The sequence below is a fragment of the Mauremys mutica genome, chromosome 11 (genome assembly GCF_020497125.1).
Source record: "Mauremys mutica isolate MM-2020 ecotype Southern chromosome 11, ASM2049712v1, whole genome shotgun sequence".
Classification (NCBI taxonomy): Eukaryota; Metazoa; Chordata; order Testudines; family Geoemydidae; genus Mauremys; species Mauremys mutica.
In genome coordinates this window covers 21,883,972-21,900,892 of record NC_059082.1, presented here as the reverse complement: position 1 = coordinate 21,900,892, position 16,921 = coordinate 21,883,972, and the positions used below count along the sequence as shown (strand labels likewise).

The following is a 16,921-nucleotide window of genomic DNA, read 5'->3' as shown; positions in this document are numbered from 1 at the left end:
TTGACTTACGCTACTTCAAGCCCAATCTTCTGAGGTGTTGATCACTTGAGAGAGACAAAGCACTTTCAGCTCAAACATACTGTGCATGCAACATTGATGTTACTTCTTATATATGCGATTCTTTAAAAGCCATGATCTGATTGATAGCATGATGCATGGCATTTTTATAAGTACATTTTTTTTATGCATGCGGCTAGGCATGCACTATTTTCTCAGTAAAATGGCAATTGACTGCCTTGGAAATTCAACCGGAGTAAAGTGTGAAGATGCATAGAAATCTATAGGAACATAGACATTGCCACACTGTCTCTGACAATGGCCAGTATCAGATTCTTCAAAAGCAGATGTAAAACATTTGATGGCAGTTATGCAATAAAATGTATATAGAGGAAGTTGTTTCTTCACCCTAGACAGTTTTTGGTTGCCTTTCATATTGAATCAAGAGGACTGATAACCCTTTGTACATTTTTAATTTTGTTACTGGTCAATGTAATTGAGAATGATGTTCTTATTATTCCTATGTGTCTCATCCTTTAATGATTTCTTTTAAGATCTGTTCCTCAATAATCTCTTACGGCAGTGAGTTCCACAAGGGATTGCATGGGAGTACAGAATTGGAAATCTTATATACACACACACTAATTACCCTTGGAATGTGGTGGTGTGTTTATTTGTGCGGAGTATTGTGTTTGGGAAGGTTGTGTCTGGTACTGAAAATACAACCCCCTGCATCTGTTCACTAGCCCCAGACACATTAATAGAGTGAGATTTTCTAGGTCACCAGTTGAAATCCAGTCCAAATAACTGGAAATCGTTATCATCTAACAGCTTCTCGGTGACCTAAATTAAATGAGCTGGTGTTCCCTAGTGGACAGGCTTTCATATCTTAAAAACTACCAGCACCATTAGCACTAATTGGCAATAGGAAAGATTAAAGACAACCAAAACAAACATACCCCAAAGTTTTGGAAGGGGTATAAATTCTCATGCTTTAGAGCATAAACCAAAGTAGTGAGTTATTGCTAAGGAATCTCTGTTTGGTCACCTAAATCACATGGTATTTATTTGTTTTCTGAGTAGATGATCCAGCCTTTATAAACTACTGCTGCTTCCATCCAAAATTAATGTACCGTACTCTTGTGAAAACACAAATGTTGTGATGAATGTAACGATTTTGAACTATTGACCATGTCGGAGCTATGACTTGCCACAGATAATTGTCCAAACTGAAGTTTCCTTTTATGCAGGATATGAATGTGGCCATATTTAATGTGATTTGGAATTCAGCATAATGGTTCTGAATTTTCTCTCTACTTTTCACCCAACTCTCCTTAGGACCACAGTCATGTTCTGATCATTTTGACAGGCTCAGCCTATAAACTATGGGACTGCAACACTGCATAGCCTGTCTTTGATGGATTAAAATGTGCAGATGTTAGATCCCATCAATCATGGCAGGCATATACTGCCACTTACACATTTTATAGATCTTTGATCATTGGCAAACCCATGAAGAAAACACAAATATTCGTGTGTAATAAAATTCTGCTACCTGAACATAAACACTACCCATTGGAGAATAAGGACAGTCTCTCACAAGGATGCTCCTTAGAGACCAATAAACGTGACCTCAGTCTTCCAGTTTCATAGGGCTCAATTCAGCAAGGTTCTGAGCCCTGTGGACCGTTAGCTGCTTTCCTGGATCAGAGCCAGAGTGCTCATTGCCTTGCAAGATGCAGCCCATAGTGCACAACATGCATCACTTGATTCAGTGCCTGATCTAACTATGTAGCCACAGTGAATGCACAATATAACAAGGACCTTGCTTTACCAGTATATGGTAGTTAGCTACATTACAATTCTTTACTTTCATATGTTTAATATAATGCCTATAAAATTACTAATTAATTAGCAGAGATTAGAATTACTCATATATATAAAACCAAAGAAGAAATATTACAAAAACAAAGTATGTGTCAAACCAACCCTAAATAATAAAAAAAACCTACCACCACTGGAACATACCCTCCTCTTTTTTCTGTTAACCATGCTTATTCAATTATCACACTCTGGCAAACTGGGCTCGATCAGCATTACTACTTTAGAACCTGAATTCCTGTAGAGGGAGCTAGCTGCTTAGAAATGCTGATCCAGTGGCACAAAATGATCAGATCAAAGACGCCAAAGGAAGGAAGAGTGAGACTGGCAGAGATGAAACAGCCAGCCACTTTTCATGCCACGCACGCTTCAGAGACCAAATCCTGAAATCTTTATGCAGTGTTAACTAAGACAAAACTCTCACTGCAAATCATGGCCTGAGTGAAGACAATGGAGTTTTGCTATTGCCTTTAATGGGGCCAGGATTTCACTCTGGGAGTTTTGCCTGAGTAAAGATTGAGTAAGGATTAAAGTACGGGGTAGAGCAGAGGAACATAACCAGAGAGGAATTCTGCCAGGGGATTGTGCTCAGAGCTACAGCCTTTCAGGGAGTGCAGCATATTTCCCTTGTCCCTTCTGCCCTGCTCTCTTTCCCTTCCTCCCCACCGCTCCTGGGCGTCCATTGTGGTGGATTGTGCAGGGAAGGAAGAGTCCCTGTACTTCCATGCGCTCAGGGAGTGGAATGATGACAGGCCCATCACAGATGTGCAATCATGGGGAGAGGCTCCCTATGCTCTTTTCCAACCTTTACGCTTACCTAAAGGCCAATCACAGAGTGGCCCTAAGTGAGGATTTCAGGATTTGCTCCTGTCTGAGCAGAGAGATAGAGTGAAAGGTAGCTATTAACATTGGGCTGGATTTTGCTGATGGAAGCTATAAAATCATATTTCATTACAAAATTATGCAGTCAAGGCCTGGAGGAGACAATGTAAATTGTAGTGCAGACTCTGCAAATCCCTCTGTGCATCTGCTCTTAATCTAAGGGAAGTTGATGGCAAAAGTTCAATTGCCTTAAAGGGAGCAGGACTGTACCTGTATTTTTACAGAGCTCAGATCTTGCTGTTTAACTGTGACAGGCCATAAGAACCACTGCAAATGCTCTATTGACATTGTAAAGAATTTTAAATATTAGTTTTCCATGTCCTATCAAGATTTTTAAGTGAGAGGCAATCCTGACCAAAGCTGAGGTAATGACTATGGAGTCTGATTCATCTACTGCATTGATTTTGTATCTGATTATTTCTTATAGACTTGAATCAAATAGTGAAAGAGAACAATAAGAACACTTTGCATTTACACAGTCTGACATGTTTTAAGTATTGTATGGACATAAAGTAATTAATCCTCACTACCCCTATATCTGGTCAGGAGGGTGGGTAGCATTCTCATAGTTTCTACCTACTGGTAATGACAGAGACGGAAAAGTGAAATGACTTGCCCAGATCTGTACAAAGTCAGTGATAGCACCAGGATTAGAGCTCATTTCCCTGGACTACAATGTCTTGCAACAAGCTGGCTCTGACTTTTACATGATTGACATATCTGGATCCAGAGTAGTTAGAACGGCTAATCCAACAGTTGTTTTTGTTGTTATTTGTGTGTGGAAGACTTTGTTAGAGTTTTCAAATATGGAAAAATCCTCATCCTTATTAGGAGTGCACAGAATGTCCAATAAAAAAAATCACCCCCCCAAAGAACAACCCCCCCACCTCTATTGCAGCTAGTAAAACTACATGCTCCAATTCAGCAATGTGTTTAAGAATGTTTAATTTAAGCACATGAGTAGTCTCATTGATTCCAATGAGATTATGCAAAACTTCAGGAATATGTTTAAGTCTCTTCCTGAATTGGGGCCATAATCTTCAGTTTTTACTCCCATTTTGAGAAAGATCTCCATGAGGCTTTATGAAATTAATTTTTGGTTGGATCCTGCAAGCTATCAATGTTCTTATATAGTGTCTTAAACTCAGTAGTCCTATTACAATAAATGGCAGGACAAGTGAGAGTAAGTGCTTACAGGATTGGGACTAGGGCCTGATCCCTGTTCCATTGAAATACATGGCAAAACTCCCAGGTACTTCAGTGGCACAGGGTCAAGCCTGTAGTATATAAGTATTGACCTTTAGAAGCTGCACCCAAAAAAAGAGAGGTCAGCAAGCAGCACAAGACGTACGATTCCTGTTAGTGAGAAACAATTTTGAAAATCATGAAATAATTCTAATATAACAAAGTGCCTGGCAAAAAGTTGCAAAATACTCTTTATATTATTAGAGAGAGAGAGAGAGAGAGAGAGAGAGAGAGAGAGAACAAAGATTTACTTGCTAATAATGAGTGTTTCCTCTCCACTGATCCAGACTCTCATAAATTCTCCATACATCTTATTGTAATAGTTGCAGGCATTGCCCACTCCCATCCAAAGGAATCTCCCATGTGAAATGAGGGGACCAATTCCCATACAGAAACCAGGCCCTAAGGAAAAGGTTAAAAAAATATGAATTTTAACAACGGGTTAGAAAATATATCAGTATGCGAAGGATCTTTGACACCAAGTCACAGAGCCTATTGGACACTTGATTTCACATAAAATTGACTCATGCAAACCTGACATAGGAACATCTGTATCTGCAGAGTTGACAGTTTTATATCCACAGCAGCTTGATCCTGAGCCTGATGTACATCCTATGTGCATGTAATAAACTAGACTCTGAACCTTTTTCTGATACTTCAAGCAGATGACTATGGGGGTGGTTTTCATTTAGAGGTGTAGTGGGTGGGCATCAAGGCAAAGGAATAAGAAATAGTTCAAAGAACAATGACATACTATTGTTTATCCACTTGCAAATTTAACAAATAGTTTTAGTGACAAGGGCCTTTGTTAGACTGTAATATCACCTACAAAAGTCAGCTTCCTAGCTTTCTTTTAATATAAAGAATAGTAAATGAGGAAAATACAGTTTTAGAAGATGGGTCTGTATAAGAGCGTTCTACTCAATGAGTTTACGGAAAGCAACATTCTAATGTAAGAGCTCAGAACGGAATAATCTAAATTTAGTCAATGGTTAAGATTCTGAACTGAGTTCTACCGGTGTAAATCTAGAATAACTCCATTGACTTCACTAGAGTGATTCCAGAGATGCACTAGTGTAATTTAAAGCAAAATTTGTCCCCTTGGGGGAAAAAGAGTGGGGAAAGAGTCTTAGAATGGCTAAAGGAACCTGTTCTAAAGGGAGCCCCCTCTGTTCTACGCGGTCAGTCTGGCTTGCCTGCTGTAATGTCTTGGGATTTGTTCAGAGACATGAAAGAAAGCAAGTAAAGTACTTAGAGAAAAGTTTCACACATTATGTTCACAATATGTACAAATACCTCAAGACACCAACCTTTATGAACAGGAATCAGAAGCCAGGATTATTTAACTGTAAATTTAAGGAAAATGAATGCTGTTATCTCTCTCGGTTAATCCCATAAAGCATTCAGGCTGGACTACATAACCTTCTGCAAATGCTTTTCCAGTATTCTCTGAACTCTCCATGAATAAGGGTTATTCAAAGATAGTTTGCCTGGGTCTCCTCTCAATTAGCTTTACTCAGGTGTAATCCCATTAATTTGAACAGCTATTCCTTATTTACACCAGTGCACTATGTTCCAGGTTATGGAAATTTATTATCCTGTACCTAATGGAGAATAAACCGAACAAGTGACATCTACATATGTTCCTGAAAACCTAGCAACAAAGGTCATCTGAATAGGATGGTGGTTCTTTAGTGTCAGATACATGGGAAAAGGTGGGTAACCAAAGAGCTCCAAAATGACCCTCTCTTCTAAATTAGGCTTGTTTTGAGCAGAAATCATCTTCCAAAGCTCTAACGTTTGCAACAGTAACAAAATGAGAAGCTCTAAAACATCCATGAAAATAATCCAGACTATAAATGTCTAGATACCATATTTAAAATTACATACTATCATATGCACACAAGGAGAGATCTGAAGAAAGTAAATAATGTGATACTTTCAGCTGACCAAACAAACTTTAATGCACAAAGTTTGGGGGCAAATAGGGCACTTCAGATTTTTGTTTTTCCTATAATTATATCCCTATTATATGTTATACAGCATATTCCTTCTGTGTTTCCTAGATATGCACTTATTACCCATCATTCCCCTTTTTCCCATAGTATGAACAACAAAAGAACCCCTTTTTAGCATTTTGGGGGATACCGTGTCTAAAATCAATTTACCTGGTATTGATGATGTTTCTTCATAATTCCAGATTAGGAAAAGAAAGCACACGAGGAGGAGTATGGGCACGGTGGCAGTTGGCATCACTTCTGGCACCACACTGGTGATATTGTAATGCATCAGATTCAGGGTTTCCAGTATCATCTTTTCTAAGAGAGTCTACTTTGCCTTTAGGGGGGAAAAAATAGAAAGAGGCAGAAAGTTTCAAAATGCTAAGACACCTTTAATCGGTACCTTGCAACCCCATTGCAGGTCCTGTAACTGAGCAAATTCATACCAGTAGTAGCTTTGTTTTATAATGAGACTGGCTGCTTAGACAAGACAAGCTCAACCACAAGTCAAAACAGACGTACAGCAGATTTACTTTTTGCCCAGAAATAACAAAGCATTTCTGACCTTGGTATTGAAGCTCAGGTTCCTTTGGATGCTTTGGCCAATAGACCTTTTATCTTTGATATTGCCCTTGGCTGGCCAACAATGACGTTAACTCCAGACAGAGTGCCAAATTTCTAACCATAATAAAAGAAATTAAACTCTCAACACATGTGGAAGGGTTGAATGAACTCACTTGTAGTCTTTTATCTAAGATACCTACCTTTTTTTCCCTCCATGTCACTAGCATTTGTGAATGTCCTTGGATTTCCAAAACAACCAAGTATATTTCCTAGTACACAAATGTAGCTTGCCCCAGGCATCTGGGTAAAAATTATATTGTGCTTTATTTTTATCTGACACTGAGTGTCGTAATGCTTTGCCTTTTACTTTTTTCAAAATATTTAGCAGAAGAGCATAGTACTTGTCAGACCAGACTATAGATTCATCAGGTCTAGTGCCATCTTTTCTCTTTGACAGTGACCAATGCTTTACTCTTCAAAGGAAGGCAAAAACATAACAGACAACCATGCTGTAAAAGAGGGAGAAGGGTTCCTTGCTGGTCCCTGCAGATGTTAAGATATGCCATAAACCATGGGATTTGCTTGTCCCTGTGGAGGCAGATACTGTTATTTGTATGATGACCGTGCGGCGGGGTGGGGGAGCATTGTCCAACTTGCCGGGGAAGAGGGAATAGTCCTTTAAAGGCGTGTGTGCTGCAAAAAGGGGGAGTGGGTCAACGTGGTGACACTGACTCATCCCCAGGGACCAGAAGGGTTGGGGAGTTGAAAAGGGACAAGCACGGTGAGAGAAGCCTTTTTCCCTGGACCAGGTGGTGCAGCACCCACCCACTCTCCCTCCGTTTGAGGTGGTGAAATACTAGGTTTGGTCAGGACCTGCTGTGGGCATCATGCTAGCCGCTCCTTCCTAGGGGGACTGGGAAATAAACTGAACAGTAGGAAGTTTAGACTTGAAATTAGACGAAGGTTTCTAACTATCAGAGGAATGAAGTTCTGGAACAGCCTTCCAAGGGGAGTAGTGGGGGCAAAAGACATATCTGGCTTCCAGGCTAAGCTTGATAAGTTTATGGAGAGATGGTATGATGGGATAGCCTAATTTTGGCAATTAATTGATTGTTGATTATTAGCAGGTAAATATGCCCAATGGTCTGTGATGAGATGTAAGATGGGGTTGGGATCTGAGTTACTACAGAGAATTCTTTCCTGGGTGCTGGCTGGTGAGTCTTGCCCACATGCTCAGGGTTTAACTGATCACCATATTTGGGGTCGGGAAGGAATTTTCCTCCAGGGAAGATTGGCAGAGACCCTGGAGGTTTTTCGCCTTCCTCTGCAGCATGGGGCATGGGTCACTTGCTGGAGGATTCTCTGTACCTTGAGGTCTTTAAACCATGATTTGAGGACTTCAATAACTCAGACGTAGGTTAGGGGTTTGTTATAGGAGTGGGTGGGTGAGATTCTGTGGCCTGCATTGTGCAGGAGGTCAGACTAGACAATCATAATGGTCCCTGCTGACCTTAAGTCTATGAAATAATTTTTCCCTGACCACCAAATTAGCCTAGGTGGAGTGGGGGGCTGGAGTTTGTCTTCCCCACAGTGGATTCAGGGAGAGCTTTTTTACAGCAAGTAGGGAAGGGAGTTAGGCTATGATGTTACAACTCATTATGTAAGTGTGGGGTGGATGTGCAGTGCAGGGAAGGGATACGGTGACCTGATAAATGGTTTTGTAAAGGACTTAAAAAGGCGGTGTTGGTTATAGGAGCAGAATGGGGGAATTCAGGGCTCCTATGACTGGTACAGCAGGAAGCCAACCCCTCTTTCTTATAGCCCACCTTAACCCTCATTTGTGGGAGAGGTGGGGGGGTGTTAAGATCCCAGCAATGGGTTGGCTGGGGGACCTGGATGGAAAAAGAGGGGGCGCTGGTGAAACCTGCTGGGTAGATATTGAATGAACATGGAGTTACCTGCACTGTACACTTTTATCTGCTGGGTAGTCCCAGACATTTAATAATAAAGTCGAGGTCTGATTAAAACCATATCAAGTGTCTCCTATCTTCCTTTTGCAATAGCCAGACAAGGGATGTTTCACAGCTTGTTACTGTGCAATACATTAGATTAGATGAGTAAAACACCCTTTTAACTCTGTTCTTGCAATAACTAAATGTGTATTTGCGTTGTTCCCTAATCACTTAATATCTAAGTTCTAGGGTACAGGTACTCAGCATGTCCAGGTACAGCTGTTTGTAGCTATTTCTTCCCAATATTTTGTGTTTTCATAATGTTTATCTTGAAACTTTCTCTCATATTGTGCTTTCGTTCATTGTGTGTTTTTGTCTCATACTGTAGAAGAATGTACTACCGTACTCAGTTAGCAGTAATAGTATTATTATATTTATGTAGTGCACAGAATGTGCTCACTGCTTTACAGAAAACAAGAAGATGAGCTTACAGTCTAAGTAGAAGATGTTCAGAATACAAACAAAGGATGGGACAGGAAAGTAATGATTCCAAACCTTATGAATTCAAGGGTTGCCATAGTGTTTTGGATCATTACTGTGAAATACTTGTAGCACTTTTTAAAGAAAAGATCTTGCTGTAAAACAAAATGTCAAATGACCCTTTGGAAATGTGTGTACTACACTGATAGGTAGTTGGATCCCTGGATGTCTTTTGTACCTATGAATGCTCCTGTATCTTACGTTGCTTTATTGTTGTCCTCTTGCATGCCGGGAAGGCTTTGTGGATAAAAGCACAGGAGATCAGAGCTCTATTTGCTGCTTTGTCACAGCCTTACCAGGTGAGCCTGGTCAAGTTGCTTCACCTCTGCAAAATGCAGGTAATTATACTATAATTATCCACAAGGTACTATGAAGCCTAATTAATGAATGTCTGTAAAGCGTTTTAAGATCCTGAGACGGTATGCCATAGAAATCGTAGTATAATTGTTGTTCTGACTTCAGTTATTCTGATGTTAACAATATGTCACCCCATAGTAGCATGAAGGTGACTGCCTTAAAGGTTATGGATTTTATATATGGTAATGGAGATGTCTGCTTTTATATGACAGTAAAAGAGAAGCAGAGAAAGTGCTGCCTATTGAAAAGTTTGCTTTCTTCTACAATTCAAGAAAATATACCCTGAGTACAGGGTGTGTGTATCATCGCTGTGTATCTTTGCTCTCTGTTAAATGTAATGGACTGTGATTTAAAATAAGTACCATTGACATACCCATATATCTGCTGCAGAAGATGAAGACAGCAACTGATTTTTAAGAATGCAATGGAGATGTAGAAACAGAGGATGAGGGTCCAAAGTAGTCCCTAGTGTCCTTTCTGATGCCCAAGTCCTCTCCTCTGGAACCTTCATCTCCTAAAATCCAATCCCTACTGTGTAAGACATTCAGTCTCCAATGTGTGTCCAGTACATGTATGGGATGTGATAGATTAAATCCTGGATTAATATGAATCGTATGAGTGTTACTATCACCTTCCCAGAACCTAACTCTAGGGCCTAGATTTTCAAAAGAGCTCAGCACAAAGGGATGCAATTGGATGCTGAGCTCTTTTGAAAATCTGGCCATCCATAGAGACTCGCTTCTTCTGGTGACCCTTGTATTACATTGGTTAGTATTAAATGAGTGTTTTAATTGCAGTTTATATGTTAAGTTTAACAGGAATCAGAAAGGTCACTGGAGGTCAATGCCCCCAGACCCAGGTTTGATGCCAGTTGAGTGCCATGGAGCAGCCCAGTTCCAAATCAGCTGAGAGATCAATAGCAGTAGCTCTCTAGAAGTGAACTTAATGCAAAGATTTGCAGTAGGCTTATCTTATTACCAAAACATAGGCCCAAATGCTGACTCCAATGAGAGTTTTACCTGAATATGAAATTCAGGATTTGGCTCATATATCATGTTGATTAGAGGGGTACACAATTTGTGAAATTCAGCTCTAAAATTCTGCAAGAATGTTAGGGTGTCAGTTTCTCTGAGAGTCAAAACTGGAAAATTCATTTACATCCCTGTATCTTTGATGGTGGGCCCATCATAGGGTGATCGGCCCGGCTAAGAAGAGATGGGCCCAGCCCCACCTGTGACTGATTAGCTGACTCCCTGCAGGGCTTGATGAAGAACATCTTGCTCCTGTAAAAGTCAGTGAGAGCTCGGTTGAAGAGAACAGGGTGGGAACTATCGGAAGCAGGTTAGGCTTCTGTGGTAGGCCCTGGACACAGGGTGACTCCCAGGCAGATGGCCTGGGGGAGAACTGGAGAGAACCCGGCCTGTGGAGAGCCAGATTGAGGAGGGACTATGGGGGCAGCTGCCTAGAGAGTCAGGGGTCTATAAAAGCATGAAAGAAACTGAGTAGATCCCAGGAAGGGTAGATAGACCCTCAAAAAGGAAGAGTTATGTCAAGCTTGAGACTGGGGTGAAAGACCCTCTCAGGTTTTATGTTGGTTTGGAGTTTGATATGATGGAAAGGGTGGACTTTTTCTTTTATAACTTAGCTGGAGGGCCAAGTTACTGCGGCACACAAACCATGTGGGAAGTTTGAGAGACCCAACACCTGGTCGAAAGGAACCCTCCCCAGCCTGGTGAAAATGAACAAGTGAGTGAGGGTGGGGGAGAGTGAGTGACGGAGGGCATGGGGATGGAGTGAGAGGGGTGGGGCCTCAGAATAGGGCCAGGGCAAGGGTGTTTGGTTTTGTTCAGTTAGAAAGTTGGCAACCCTACTTGAGTGAAGGGACTCTGAGGCAGGGGCTAGTCTCAAGCCAAGTAAGTAGGTAGTGCTGTTAAAGACCCAATTTAGCTGCCCTTACTCACCCTTGTGTGCAAATTGACTAATAAGTTCTGCTTGGTGTGAGTAAAGGTTTGGGTACTGGCCATGAGAGAGGCTGCAGTGTGGGTTCTTTCCATCAGTGCAGTTACTTTCTCTCATTTCCCATTCTTAAATCACAGAAGAGAAGTGCATTGAGCTATCATTGCTGGCTTTCTATTATTGGAATCCCATAGAATTTGTTAGGTGCTTCAGTAATATGCAGCTTTATGGTGTACTCAATTGCATCATCTTTAGTACAGTAACTCCCTGCTTAACGTTGTAGTTATGTTCCTGAAAAATGCTACTTTAAGTGAAATGATGTAAACCGAATCCAATTTCCTTATAAGAATTAATGTAAATGGCGGAGGAGTAGGTTCTAGGGATTTATTTTTTTTTGCCAGACAAAAGACATATACATTTACAGTATAAGTTTTAAATCATTTTAAAACAATTTAAAATTGAGGCAGGGGCATAGCGGGGTCAGGATTCAGGGGCTTGCCCATTCCACCCGCCCGGCACTCCTGCTGGGGAGTGGGGTCAGGGGCTTGCCTGCTCCTCGGCTGGAATGCTGGCTGAGAGAACGGGGCAAGACCCTACGCCCCAACCCCACTCCCCTCCCTGGCAAGAGCACCGACCAGGTTGGTGGAGCGGGGCAAGCCAAACAACTTTATAATGGTATATTGTGTGTCTTTAAACGAGTATGTTCTGTAATAGAGCAGCAACCTAATAACGAAACAATGTTAACCAGGATGACTAAGTGAGGAGTTACTGTACTTTTAAGTTAAAAGTCCCCTGCATAGGAGAATGACTTTGTTCAATTCCTGCATCCATAGATGTATGTTTTCCCAACCTATCTGCTACCCCAAATACTAAGTCCTAGAAACACCATTGCCCACAGCCACCACCCAGACAGTGAGATAACAAGTATCTAAATGTTTCCTTGTAGTACATCTATTGTTTAGAAAACAAAATATGGGACCAGCTCAACAGCCTAGAGGCAGTTCTGTGTGCTACCAAACAATAGATCTACCCTGGGCTCACTTTTTTACTCCAAGTTGTTGGTCCAGTGCAGGATGCAGGTGAGGGGCTCATCTCCCAGACAAAGGTTTAGGCTTGTGTCACTATTGTGACCTGAGCCAAAGGATAGGCAAAGTGAGGGGCAGTATGGATAGTGGTAAGAGGTAGGAGTAAGGAATAAAGAGGAAAACAAGGCTTAATGAAGGTACATTTCTAGAGTGGTCTCCCTGGGTTTCAAGCCCTAATGAAGCTGTTGAGAGTTGGCTTTTGGAGGTTCGTGTGCAGAGAATGGGGCTATCAATTTGTGAAATGCAGCTAGAGTGACTGCAGTTGTGTGGGATCTGAAAAACTTGAATGGAGGGAGTGGCTAGCAATTGAACAAATAATTTTTTAAAAAATGCAATTGTTTTCACTGTGCAATGGTATTTATATTAATGACAGTAGTGCATTATTGCAAACTAAAAACAAATAGAAACACCTAGCACTCTTACTTGAAATTGAGAGATTCATTAGAAATAGGGTGACCAGATGTCCCGATTTTATAGGGACAGTCCCGATTTTGGGGTATTTTTCTTATATAAGCTCCTATTACCCCCCACCCCCACCCCCTGTCCCGACTTTTCACACTTGCTGTCTGGTCACCCTAATTAGAAACAAGCTTGGGTGCTTTGTGTGTGTTGCCACAGTATCTGGATGCCAGCATGCTTGAATGTACTGTGTACAAATGGATGAGTTTCTTCCATTTTTCACTTAGTCTCCAACCCTTTCCACCTGCTAAATCACTTCATGAGTCTACAGCCCCCAGATGGTGGTATGTACCAAAACAAAAATAGCACCTCTGTGGATTAGAGAGGGAGGAAATGAAGGTGTTTCTTTTCAGAAGGGCCAAAATTTTAGTCACTTATAAGCCATATATTCATTACAAATTCAAGCGCTGCGACCCTGCTTTTCAAGGGCTGTTGGTCTCTCCTTCTGACCTTTGGCAGCCAATGAACTGCAGATTCTTTGTTAACTTGCCAGTGGTAACTAATAATGCTACATTCCCTCAGCAATGCAAAACATTCCATTATTTTTGGTCTTGTGGTGGGTTCATCCTTTGCTTCTGCTGCCTTTATTGCCATGGATTACTAAAGACAAACAGAAATAAGTGACAGCAGATTTGGATGTTACAGCATGGAATAACAGCTTTGCAAAGACCCATATATACAAATATTTCAACTGCAGGGTCAAATGCCATGTGAGGATTCTGAGCACCTAGCAGGAGATACTCAACATCTTGCAAAGTTGAACCCCAAAGTATCTTCCAGGCAGTCCTAGATTTTGACCACGTTCATTTCTAGGGGTGTTCACAGCTGGGATTGTGTCCCATTGTAAAGTTATGGGCCAGCTGCAAAATTCAGACCAAGAAATGGATGCAGACTTCAAACCCCTCCAAAATTCAAGGATTATAGGGGTTTAAGGTCAGACTACTTCTAATTTTAACACTTATTCTTCTGTCAAAATAAAAATTGCACCTCTGATACTTTGTGATGTAGCATGAAACCAACTCAGTTATACCTTGTCATTAGTTTGAGTTTTACTCTGAGGACTAACTTATTTTGGATGGACGAGCATTGCTTTTTTTTACTTTACTAAGACACAATGTATTTCAGAGTGGCTTGAGAAATAAAATGGAAAATTACAGCTTTTCTTTTAAGTATTATACTTCAGGAAGGCTCCAGGCAAGGACAGTCTGACAGCAGAAGTGCTTAAGGCGGGAGGTCAGGAACTCTGGAAAGCTCTCGCCCAAAGGTTCAGCCATTACCTGGAAATCCAGAAGATACTGTCCAGTTGGAAAGAGTCCAACACCATCTTGCTGCATAAGAAAGGCGATCGAGAAAATCTAAAGAACTATTGCCCGATCTGCCTTGCTTTTGCATGTCTATAAGTTGTTCACCAAAATAATAACAAATTGACTGTCGTGAAACCTGGATAAACAGCAACCTAGAGAGCAGGCCAGTTTTCGAAGAAATTACAGCACGATAGACCACATCTTCACTCTAAACCAACTACTAGAATGTTCAAGGGAATACAAGTTCCCTTTGTGCATTGCCTTCGTGGACTATGAGAAGGCATTTGATAGAGTGGAGACTAATGCCATTCTTGAAGCTCTTTCAGAACAGGGCATCAGCGCAAAATATATCACATTATTAAAGGAAGTGAACTCTGGCTGCAGCATGGATATATTGCTGTTCGATACTTCCCTTCGAATCCCCCATCGAGAAAGGTGTGAAACAAGGAGATACAGTTTCACCAAAATTATTCACAGCCTGTCTTGAATTGGTGTTTCGACAAGCAGACTTGAAAGGTGGGATTAATATCAATGGCGAGCAGCTAAACCATCTCAGGTTTGCAGATGATATAGTGCTGATAGCCGAAAATACAGTCCAGCTTGAGAAAATGCTTAAAGAACTGAACACGAACAGTAGTCAAGTCAGATTAAAAATGAACCAGTCGAAAACGAAATATGAGATCAGATATTCTGCCAAGAACCCAAATAATTCTTGGAGGAGCGCAGATCCAAGAGGTCAACAAATACATTTATTTGGGTCAGGAAGTCGACATTCACCGTGATCAGAAAGGCGAACTTCACGCAGAAAAAAAGCTGGATGGTGCACATTCAATGACATCAGGGACATCCTCCAAGGAAAGATCAGCAAAACAACTCATGTGAATCTTTTAAACTCGACCGTGCTTCCAGTGATGCTATATGGCAGCGAAACATGGTCGCTGACGATGACTGAAGAACATCAACTGTCTGTCACACAGAGGGCGATGGAACAAACATTTTTGGGCATTTCACTCTGCGATCACATCCCCAATGAAATAATTAGGCAGCAGTCTGGAGTGCAAGATGTTGTTGTTGAAAGCAGGCTCAGCAAAATGCGGTGGGTGGGACATGTGGCCCGACTCGATGACAACAGATGGACTGCAGCTATATCTGAGTGGTATCCGTGAGAACTGAAATGGCCATGTGGTCGGCCTCCAAAGAGGTGGGATGATTTTCTAACAAGGAGATATGGACAAGCATGGTGAAGGACGGCCAGAGCGAGAGAAGATTGGAAGATGTGTTGTGATTGGCTCAGTCTTAACTGATGAAGGACCGACAGTCTACACAGTTACACTTCACAATATGTGCTTCAGTGTTTAAAGGTGTAACCTATAAACCACCAATCATCACTGATAAACACTTTCTTGTGTTGAATTTCTTGTAATTCAGCCTATTTGCCATGACTCTCCCCTTTCTACTTTTAACGGTAGTTCACCTCCCTTTTTCAATGAGTCATTATATTTCTAGATAATAAAATCTGTTGAATGTAAATATTTATGAATAAACGTAACTTAAACATACTTGGCCTAATTCTTATTTACACTAAGACTTTTTTACATTATTCTGCCTTACAGTTACGGCCCCCTTTATACTACCAGCGTGGTGTAAAGGAGTCTTTGGGTACGTCTTCACTGTAAGCACAAAACAAACCAAAAAGCAGCAGCAACAACAACAACGGTGTGTTCTTAACTCAGGTTAGCTAACTTGGATTAAAATAACCTGAGTTACCTCCTCTTCACCACTAACAGCTTGAGTTATAGTTTATAAGGGAGCTTTGGGTTGAACTCAAGCTGCTAATCTGAGTTGAAACCCAAATTGCTTTGTCTTCACTGCTATTTTAACCTAAGTTAGCTAGCCTGAGTTAAAAGCACACCTGGTCTTTGCAGGGAAAAGACATACCCTCAGTGTAGGTAACAATCGGCCTCAAACTCTTTCATAAAGAGAACAGATTTCACTTACCTTGCTTAAATATATTTGCTCTTGCACAGAAAAACTGTTGGTCCTAGTTTCAGTGAATGTTAAGTGCCCAAATTTGCAGGTTTCTATTTTTTATGTCTATTTACTTTAAAGAAAAAAAAATCTTGTCGTGAGGAGGGAGTGGGAGGACATTTTCCCAGAATCACTTCAGCTGAGCCATCCTGCCTACCAAATTGCTTATACTCCTTCATGTATCTGCCTCTCCTGATAACAGTCATACATGGCCCCACTTCAGTGTTATTCTAGGAAATAATATGGATCTTATGCTTATTGACAGTCAAACTTGCCTAGATAATAGATCTTGCTGCAAAGACTCTTATTTCTTGAATTTCTATTACATATCCTTTGAATCTTTTGATGAAAGGCTTAGAAACTTAACAAAACAAGGAATGACAACTGAATTAGTGACAGAGGCTTAGCTATTCCTGGTAATTTCTTCCTGGAATGTGCCTTGTGTGTATTATTCCTTTCATGAATAAGTAGGCTGATTTGTGCATTTGGTTAGATTCTTTCTAATGGACTGTATCTTTACTTTACTTACTTTAAGGAGAAAATTAATAGATTTTAAATTTTCAGGAAGGCAGGTGGTATATTGTAGATCAAATAATTAGTGAAGTGAAAGGGGAAGCAAGGGTGAAATTAGCAAAAAAAGTTATTGTTTTCACATCTTGATTTGCATTTTG

The 16,921-nt window shown here is 40.9% G+C and overlaps 2 protein-coding genes across 5 annotated transcripts in view; one reads left to right on the top strand and one right to left on the bottom strand.

The window, feature by feature from the left end:
* Positions 1-16,921, top strand: part of GLDN (gliomedin) — a 226,113-nt gene that overhangs the window by 31,675 nt on the left and 177,517 nt on the right. The window lies entirely within an intron of this gene.
* Positions 1-16,921, bottom strand: part of LOC123344591 (aromatase) — a 35,929-nt gene that overhangs the window by 15,923 nt on the left and 3,085 nt on the right. Inside the window, exons 1-3 of one of the 4 annotated variants that reach the window (XM_044980981.1) lie at positions 6,571-6,604; positions 6,174-6,342; positions 4,257-4,407 (exon numbers count right to left, since the gene is read on the bottom strand). In XM_044980981.1, coding sequence (XP_044836916.1) covers positions 4,257-4,407; positions 6,174-6,318 — 296 coding nt within the window. In that variant the 5' untranslated portion in view covers positions 6,319-6,342; positions 6,571-6,604. The other 3 variants (XM_044980980.1, XM_044980979.1, XM_044980978.1) reach the window with 3 other exon arrangements.